This window comes from Physeter macrocephalus, chromosome 15, assembly GCF_002837175.3.
Source record: "Physeter macrocephalus isolate SW-GA chromosome 15, ASM283717v5, whole genome shotgun sequence".
Lineage (NCBI taxonomy): Eukaryota > Metazoa > Chordata > Mammalia > Artiodactyla > Physeteridae > Physeter > Physeter macrocephalus.
The window spans coordinates 34,387,100-34,397,397 of record NC_041228.1 but is presented as its reverse complement, the minus strand read 5'-3'; the positions used below and the strand labels follow the sequence as shown (position 1 = coordinate 34,397,397).

At 35.6% G+C, this 10,298-nt stretch overlaps 1 protein-coding gene across 1 annotated transcript in view; it reads right to left on the bottom strand.

Annotated features, from left to right (window-relative positions):
* Positions 1-2,271: 2,271 nt before the first annotated feature.
* RRM2B (ribonucleotide reductase regulatory TP53 inducible subunit M2B) overlaps positions 2,272-10,298 on the bottom strand; it is a 42,503-nt gene continuing 34,476 nt past the window's right edge. Inside the window, exons 8-9 of the mRNA XM_007123499.3 lie at positions 9,489-9,602; positions 2,272-5,951 (exon numbers count right to left, since the gene is read on the bottom strand). Of these exons, the coding sequence (XP_007123561.1) occupies positions 5,799-5,951; positions 9,489-9,602 (267 nt within the window). The 3' untranslated portion in view covers positions 2,272-5,798. The remainder of the gene's footprint in view (positions 5,952-9,488; positions 9,603-10,298) is intronic.

Here is a 10,298-nt window from a genome sequence, read left to right as displayed (position 1 = left end):
TAACTTAACTTGTCTAAGCCTCAGATCCCTTATAAACTATTATTATGACACAGTAGTTCCTCATAAAATTAGGGAACCAATAAAATGATTGGAATAATATGATTGCAAAAATCACCTTATAAATGCTAAGGTATGTACAAAATATTATTTTATTGAGAATTAAATGTTCAAGATACAGTGAAGCACACATTTTTCCTCTTAGAACTTGGACACTATTGTTTACTGGTGAGGCAATATCAAGAACATTCTCTTTGACCATTACTCACACAAACTGGCGATGCTCTCTTTCCCTATGATGTGTAAACACGCCAACTTGGAGAAACGAACAGAGCGCAGATGTGGTTGTGAGAGGTGGCATACGGTGCAGAAAGCCCAGATGCACAAGTCACCTAAAAAGGCCACGTAAAACAAGGACAGCTGTTTTTTCATTGCAGGATGAGTGTGCAGACCACGGACACCACATTCTTCTGTAAAAACCCTGCTCTTCTGAGACTCACAACTCAGCTCTACCTCCCTCTCCTAACTCTTCACCTTGTCCTCCAGACAGTACTTCACTTTCACCGAAGACTCAAAACACCTGGCTCTCAGGGTCCACCCAAGGTGCAAACCCTGGGCTCAAGGTGCAAACTCCAGGCTCTCAGCTCCTGGACTGATACACACATGAACACCCTGGTTCTTGCCAATCACTGTGTTTTTGTTTTGTTTCCAGGAACCAATTTCTGCTTTTAGGGTCTTTCTGGTTGCCAATCAAGAAACTTAACTTGAACTATCTTAGGCAAAAAGTAGGCATTTATTACCTTGACAATGAAAGGTTGCAAAGAATTGGTATAAGATTGGACCTCAGGGGGAGTTAGAAGTAGGACGCTTTCTCTAGTTTTGTTGTTAGAATAAAAGTGATCCTTTTACTTTAGTTTCAGTTAGAAAACCTTAGGTAAGGACCCGGCCCTGCCTGGATCACACACCTCACACTTGTGCCCAAACATATGAAGTACACATTGTGCAGATGAAGTAGCATTGGCAGCCCTGCAAGAACCACATGGTGGGAGTGGGAGCAACAGCTCCCAGAATCAAGTGGCTGTTATTCCCAGAAGGCGGGGCAAAACAGATATTCTCCTTAATCACTCTCTGATTGTAATGACTGCACAGAACAGAAATCATGCATAGAAATTGGTATCTTGGATTCTACTGCCAAGTTCTTAGGTTCTAGATTTAGAACTCCTAAACTGTCAAAATTTTCTGCTGACTCTGAGAATCTCTCTTGTGTGCCCATAGTCCAAAAAGAAAAAAGGGGTGATATAGGTTCCTCTTTGGGGAGTGAGGGTAGGAGCAGAGAGAGGAAACAGCGTGAAAAAGCAACTGAGGAGAATGGAGAACAAGTTTACCAGTCAATTGTAGTATGATTGTCAGACAATGCTGATGGAGGTGCTATAAACCTAAATGTTTGTGTCCCACCAAAATTCATGTTGAAACCTAATCCCCCAATATGATGATATTTGGGGTGGGCCTTTGGGAGGTGATTGGGTCATAAGGGCAGAGCCCTCATGAATGGGATTAGTGCCCTTGTAAAAGAGCCCTCAGTGAGCTCCGTTACCACTCCCTCCATGTGAGGACACAGCCAGTAGACAGCTGTCTATAAACCAGGAAGCAAGGTTCACCAGACACTGAATCTGTCGGCACCTTGACCCCAGATTTCCTAGCCTTGAGAACTGCGAGAAATTAAATGTCTTGTTTAAGCTACCCTCTCTACGGTAGTTTTTTATAGCAGCCCAAATGGACTAAGACAGTAGGTAATCATGAATGTATAGTAGATCCAATTTGTCTTACATGACTTTTTCTCTAGCAGTATTTGGCTGGTGGGGTGCAAACACGGAAAAACTGGATTGTGGCTTCATAACAGAGTGGAGGAATTTCTTTGAATTTTCTATGTAAGGTAGAAATGCAAATGAAGAACACAGTTCAGGGTACTGATAGAGAATGTTACGACTAGTAATAGAATAGATTATAGAATCTCAGCTGGATACAAAGAGACATGAAGAAAGGCAGGCTCATGGATTGGGAGAAAGTAAATGAGAGAGAGCTGCGGGGGTTCCCACTTAGGTCACAGAAGAGCGGTAGGAGGAATAGTTAAACATAGTGATACCAATATGTATTTATCTGTATACTCAAATAGAAAATATATACATTCCTTTACTAGGATAGCCCCTGCACTTACAAAGAAACATTCTTACTCAGAAAGGACATACACAAAATGATGTAGCTATGATACAGTTTATTCTAATGTACTAAACTAATAAAATAACAGAACAACTCATTTCTTTGGGGAAAAAAAACCAAATTCTATATATGCAGGATTGGCTGGATTGACCATAATGTAAAATACATTAAAAATATTTAAGTACACCACACCTAATAAAGCTTTCTATGTAAACAGTAGATACTAGCTTTGCTAAATGACCAGACATTTGGAAAAATCAAAACACAGTTGTAAAACAGATTCATAAGTTAAGGTTCCTGGAAACTTAGAAAAAGACTGAATTGTTATGTTTTTACCTGTACAAAAAAAAATTCTTCAGCCTTTCATTTTCACCTATATTTTCTTTAACAGAATTAAGCCCCAAATTTAAAGGCTTAAATTCTTTTGTCCTAATGCCTCAGGAATATCAGATTTTCCTTCAAACCTGTTGCTGTCTAAAAAGGAGCAGACCATTTAAAGGGTGGGAAAAACAAAGATATACAGATTTCACGTCTGTGCTACTCATGCAGATTTCTGCTGAGGAAGAGTTCCTGAGTTGGCTACCAGTTCACTCAACTTAGTTCAAAAACATAATAGCTGGTTACAGGATTAAACTGGCATTCTTGTAGCCCAGCAGCAGCTCTCTTTATCAACGAAAATCAGTTAGTGACATTCAGCCCTTAGCTTAATCTGCACAAATGCAATTTGGGAATTCTGTGGTATGACGTTAGCATATTTAAATGTAAAATGCAAAATTCTGAATATGAAAGAATTTATTTTTTAAATATACAAGTTGTTGTGTTTTCTCTATAATTACGTTTTCCATGAACAAATGAAAACCAAAATGGCAAAAGGAGCTGAAAATTTTGAATGTTCCAAAATGAGAGAACTAGAAAAATTTCATATATAAAGACATGACTGAGGTAAGCTTAAACTGTAAGAATAATTGTTTATTATTGTATGTAATTGAACAGCAAAACAGCCCTGTCTGAAAGCACTGGATCAGTCTTCCTGAGTCCTTCCAAGTCATGATTCTACATGGCTACAAGGAAATATTTTTAATAAATGCAATTTGTCATCAAACAACTAGTTTTTACATTCTTAAATAACCAACTTTACTATAGCAATGATTTAAATACACGTGCTGTTAAAACAAAAGTTATAAACATACTCTGAATTTTTTTCTTTGCCTGTGAGATAATATTAAAAAGAGATTCCACAACTTCTTGATTCCCTAAGAACTAAGAACCAAAACACTAAACATAATAAATAAATATGAAACCTGGAAGCCAGGAAAAGGGGATAGAATACTGAATATAATAAACCAGTGTATTAAAAATCCAGTATTTCAGTATTAAAATGTCATCTCAATAGTTAGGTTTATTGCTATGATAAATAAGCTTCATATTAAGGCACCTGTAATTACCTATGAGAAAGATTTGGATTCAAAACAAAGGGAATATGCAATATAAAACTTTTTTTCTTGCATTCTGATGTCACTACCGATATTTTATCAATTTTAAATGCAAGTTTTTGTATGGCAGTAGATGAATGTCTTTGAACATATTTCCTGAATATAGTTAAAATGTTTACGATACTATGATACTTTAATTAATGTATATGGTACCTTAATTAAAGTATGTGATAGTTTAATGGAAAAATAGGCAAAACCAAGTGAAGATGGATGGCAAAGGACTAAATATCAGAAATATGATAGCTTCTAAGAAAAAAAATATATTGTAGGGACAGTGACAATGAGCAGATCTTGGCCAAGTCACTGAACTTTGCTGAGCCTCACTCTCTCCATCTATAAATGTCAATACTACCTGCTTTGTCAAGCTCATAAGGCTGTTGTGAGATCAAATGAGGTGATGCAAAAACACTCGGCAAACTATAAAGCCTTGAACAAATAAATGGTATTATCATAGGCCAAAATAGCTCAAGTTTCTGATATCCTCTCTAACAGATGAAGTTATGGCCTGTTCCTTTTGCATCCACTTGAAAACTCCCAGTTTTAATCCATTAGATAGTTGTGGAATGAATGGAGCAAAAATTTATGCAAAGAGAAAATTTCTAAACCTTATTAACCAGAATTGTATAAAATAATTTGCTGTGAGTGGGGAACCCCACTGCTTGTTTTGGCTCGGGCTACCTCTTGACAGTTCCCTGCGAGAGAGGGAGCAGACTTCTCAGATGCTGGCCTTTCCTCAGTCTCCCTAACCATCTGCTATCATGCAGCAGGCATCGTTCCATAAAAGAATTAAATCTCATAACAGCATATAAGAGCTGTAGGAGTATAAGAAATATAGCTGAGGTCAATCACAGGTACATTACTCAGCTTGGCACAAAGTTGAAATGGTTCAATAATCCCTACCAGCTTCTCCCTTGCTTGGTCCACAAGCCCTTCCTCCATGTATAGAACGGTTATCTGGGCCAGCTTTTTCCAACCTGTGTTCTGAGGAACAATAGTTAGGTGAGATGTTAACAGGTGAAAAACAGATCTTTGTTAAGTAGGTTTGGAATATGCCGGGGGAAATCAGTTTATGTACTGCAGAATTTCTCAGTCTTTGATGTACTGACTATACATTCTAAAGAGGAATGGAGTGTACAATATTTCCCAAACTCATTTGACCACAGAATCTCTCCCCACCACCCCACAAAATATCTAGAGGGGCTAACAGCTTTTACAATGCTCTTTGGGAAATGCTAGTCTAGCTAATTCACCCTGGTTTTAAACATTCCAGGGCTATGTCTGGCTAAAATTACCCTTTTAATTTCTGAAGGATCAGAATCATTTTGCTTACAAGGTCACCTATCATGATAACATCCTAGATTCCACTCCATAAGTATCCTGCCCAAAGCAACTTAGAACTAAATTTCCTTAACTATACACTGAGAAATTCAAAGAAGTTATTCTCATGTTAATGAAAATTATGTTTTTAAGGAAATCTTTATGTTCTTCCTAAAAAATTAAAAATACAAAGATCTAATTCTAGATCTTAGGACCTAGAATCACAATTACTTTGAGGAGATGGGAGTATTTTATCACATCACTGCAATTAATACTATTACTAACAACAACAATAATAATAATAGGAGGGGGAGATGGAAGGAGGAGGAGGCTGCAACAGCAGTATTGGCTAAGAACTTATTTTGCATCTTAATCCTCATACACACTTTATGAATTTAGGACCTACTATTACATTCATTTTAAAGATAACTACACTGAGGTTTAGAGAGATTAACTGATTTACCAAGGTCACACAAAGTAGGACAGAATCTCAAACTCTTATCTGACCCCTCACGCCATGCTCTTAACAAATATAATGCCATCTTATTTTAGTGATGAAACAAAAGCATTTAGAGGTCATACTCTGACTGTTAAACAGGAAGATTAAAGCATATTTCTATAAATCCAACTTGATTGATATTTGGTTTTGGATTTCCTTTTGAGCAAACTCCTGGGCCCTAAAGAAGACATTTTAGGTGTTTTTTTTTTTTTTTAAGCAGAGAAAAATAGACTGCTATTTACCAATGGTAAGTTTAGATATGTATGGGGAGGGTTTTAAAAGTCTGCATCTAAGGTGAAGACATTATCTGTAGTTTCCGCCATAACTGCAAAACGTTGATACTCTGAAACTCGTTTCTCAAAGAAATTTGTTTTCCCCTCTAAAGAAATGTTTTCCATAAAATCAAAGGGATTTTCTGCTTGAAAAACCTGGAAAGAAAAGAAATATTGTTAGACATTCTGAAGAAGCCAAATTATATCCCACAAGAAGAACAATAGATAACTCAGGTCTCCCAACACCTGTCTAGTCACCTAAAGATCACACTATTCCCTAGGGTCCTGGAAGCACTCAAGGCCGATACATTTTAAGATGACTAAGATCACCTATTAACCTCTTAAAGAAACTATACGAGCATCTCTGGTATTCTAAGAAGCAGAAAGGAAAAAAAAGACTATTTAAAAATGGAAATGAAAGATTTAATGCCAAACTAAAATGACTAAAATGTCTTCACAGCTTGAGAAATCTACGAGACCATAGATATTATAGGCATTTTTCACAAGTATTACCATTAGATAATCACATCTACATGATACTACAAAATATTAAATTGCCAACAATGTACTGTGGACATAAATATGTTTCTTAGTTTATAAGAGAACATATAATCATCAAATTGATGTTAAGGGACCATGATTGGGGAAGACAGAATAAATGCTCTCCATAGTAACCCCAAACAAAAAGTGGCACATAAGTTGACAAAACTTTTTTACTGCTTCTGAATTCAAGAGGCAGGCTTGGAGATAAAGCTTGATGGAAATGGAGATATTTCTGTGATCCATGAAGAACAATAAAAGAGTATTTTTAGGGCTTCCCTGGTGGCGCAGTGGTTGAGAGTCCGCCTGCCGATGCAGGGGACACGGGTTTGTGCACCGGTCCGGGACGATCCCACATGCCGCGGAGCAGCTAGGCCCGTGAGCCATGGCCGCTGAGCCTGCACGTCCGGAGACTGTGCTCCGCAACGGGAGGGGCCACAACAGTGAGAGGCCCGCGTAACGGGGGGGAAAAAAAAAAAAAAGAGGATTTTAAAAAATTAGGAATATTCCAGCAGGAATTATGAATACCACAGATAAGAATATATTCAAATAACCCAATTAAAAACGGGCAAAGGATCTGAATGGACCAACGTTTCTCTAAAAAAAGATATACAAAGGCCAATAAGCACATGAAAAGATGCTCGAAATCATTATCCATTAGGGAAATGCAAACCAAGACTACAATGAGATACCATTTCACACCTACTAGGATGGCTGTAATAAAAAAGACAACTTATTGTGGTCATCATTTCATGATGTATGTAAGTCAAATCATTATGCTGTACACCTTGAACTTATACAGTGCTGTATGTCAATTATACCTCAATAAAACTGGAAGGAAAAAAGATAATAAGTGTTAGTGAGGATGTGGAGAAACTGGAACCCTCATATAGTGCTGGTGTTAATGTAAAATGATGCAGTGGCTTTGGAAAACAGTAGGGTAGTTCCTCTAATGATTAAAAACAGAGTTACTATATGACCCAGCAATTTCACTTCTAGTTATATATCCAAGGTAAATGAAGACATATGTTCACAGAAAAACTTATACATGAATGTTCATAGCAGCATTATTCATAATAGCCAAAAAAGCAAACCACCCAAATCCCCACTGACAGATAAATGGATAAATAAAATTTGGTATAATCATACAATGGAACATTATTTGGCCATAATAAGGAATAAGGCACTGATACATGCTAACATGAATGAAATTTGAAAACATTATACTGGCTTTGTATATACAATATACCAGTATATGGTATGTATCATATATTGTATGATTCCATTTATATGAAATGGGATTTATAGAACAGGCAGATCTAAAGAGACAAAAAATGAATAATGCCTAGGGCTATGGTGGGGCTGGAGGAGAAATGACTGATTGCTAATGGGTATAGAGTCTCTTTGTGGGGTGATAAAAATATTCTCAAAGTGTTGTGATAGCTGCACAACTCTGCAAATATACTAAAACCATTGAATTGTACATTTATTAATAGGTGAACTGCATGTTCTGTGATTTATATCTTTAAAAAGCTATATTTTCCTCTGAGCATCTGTTTGGCTGCATTCTACAAGTTGTGATATATAGTAATCCTAACGTCAGTTAGTTTATATTTTCTATTAGTTTATATTTTCATTTTTACTCTCATTTTAAAGGATATAGTCTCAACTTCTAAGTAGATGGAACTTTTTGGTAATCTTTTATTGTTAATTTCTAATTTTATTGCATTAAATCTAAGAGGTCAGTATAATTTCTGCTTTTTGGAATTTATTGAGATATTTTGAAGGCCTGTGGAGAAATAATGTTTTATACTACATCCAGATTTTCTTCTTAGGAGGCATGTTTTATATATCAACAGTTAGCAAGTTCCCAAAGGAAAAACTAGATCCAGGGGTGTGTAGTTTTCCAATAAGCAGGAGAATGTGGAGGTATGGGTGTGAGGATATGGTGGTGGGTTAAAGGATAGTGAGTTCACTTTAAGGTTTAAGTAAACAAATTAACTTTCCTATAACAAACATATTGTATAACTTAGGGGAAAAAACAATTTCTTTTAATACATAGTTTATAAATTTCAGAGATCATATTAATGTAATTATAATCTTTATTTCTCTCATTAATGATCAGTAAAAAGAGAGGATCTTGCAACTAAAATATATAAATAGTGATATTTTACAGTTTATAATTACAAAAAATCTTTGCCCCATCTGACTTTTTCATCACAGTATTTTTGTAGCTACCAGAAAATAAATGTATTACCAAGAAAGGTAATGATTACCCCAGCATCATGGATTTCATAATTCTTCTCATTAATTTAAACTTCCATTTCCATGCTGAGAAATCAAAACCTATAATTTCTAATTAACATAGTATAGTACATAGTAAATTTCTGTGAATGTTCCACTTATGATGACTACAACATGACCATTTAGTGTTCATTTACTATATGTCTGACACTATTTTAAGTGCCTTAAGTATACCAACTCATCAACAATAATTTGTAGTAAGGATTATTATTATCTTCACTTTACAGATGAGGAAACTGAGACAGTGGTTAAGCAACTTGCCTAAGGTCACATTGCTAGAAAGTGGTGGAATCAGGATTCAAACCCAGGTAGTCTGGCTGCAGCCTCCACCTCTTAAGTCATGTGAAAAGCACACATGAAAATTCAGGTACATTATCTCTGATAAACAAAATGACAGAAATAACTTAAAGACAACTGAGTTCAAAGAGTCAAATTATGACAGTTAATGTCTTCCTAATAATGATTTCCTACTTAAAAGCATTAACCCACAAATTATAACATAGACATATGGGGATTTATCTGAGGGTAAACATATATTTGCATATTAAATCCAATTACTTAAAGATAGTCCTGTTAAATAGATACCTACAATTATGTATTACAATGTAATTTATTGAGCTTATTAGTTCTAAGATTTATCAGCATTGTACTTCTGTTATGAATTTCATTTAAGTTTCATTTAAGGATTTTGTAAAATCAATTTGTTGATGTAAAACAAGGCTGTCGTGGACAATTAAAAAAAATAGACTAGTATGTTACAAAAGCTTTCAGTGAAAGATAGTACGTATTCTAGAGGCCTTACCTGACTATAACATTTTAGCTAGCAGTAATACGCTTTAAACACCTTACCTTTGAGAATCCAAGTTCTGAAAGCAATCTGTCAGCTACAAATTCAATATACTGTTTCATCAAAACACAATTCATTCCGATGAGTCCAACTGGCAAGGCTTCTGTTAAAAACTCCTGAGATATAAAGAAAAACAGAATAAAGTAGAAAGAAAGAACAATAAATTGTATGTGTTTTCCAAATAAAAAGAGAGTTCTAATTTTATTAATCTGCTAAGTCACTGATCTTGTTCAAGGAAAGTACACTAGGATAAATTCTTTCAACATGGCAAACCATGCTCATTTGCTTAAAAATGTTTGGGCTGTTACTATTCACATTATTATTTCACATTCTCACACAGCCAAAGTAAATCGAAACTATTACACTACCGGTATTTTTTAAAGTAGCACTTGTAGGACCTGAATTTATATGCTTTCTCAATAGAAAAAAAGGAGATTCTTTGTTCTGAAATACCCAGAAAAAGATTCACCTAAGATGATTGTTGTGGGGAACATGACTGTGAAAGGGAACTGGGAAAGAGAGAAAGCTCAATTAATAGAGAAAATGAGAAAGAAATAGAAATGGATCTGGGAATTGGGAGATAAACTGAACTCCAATTATATTGAAACACAGTGGTAAAGTGTTAATAAAGAAAAAATAAAAACATATTAACCATTTGGATTTAGTTCTAAAAGTGATTCAAGATTTATGCCTTTTCTCTCTTCCCAATATGAAAACTATGGTTGTTAAAGTATGCACTATTAAAAAGAAGTTTAGGGCTTCCCTGTTGGTGCAGTGGTTGAGAGTCCGCCTGCCGATGCAGGGGACACAGG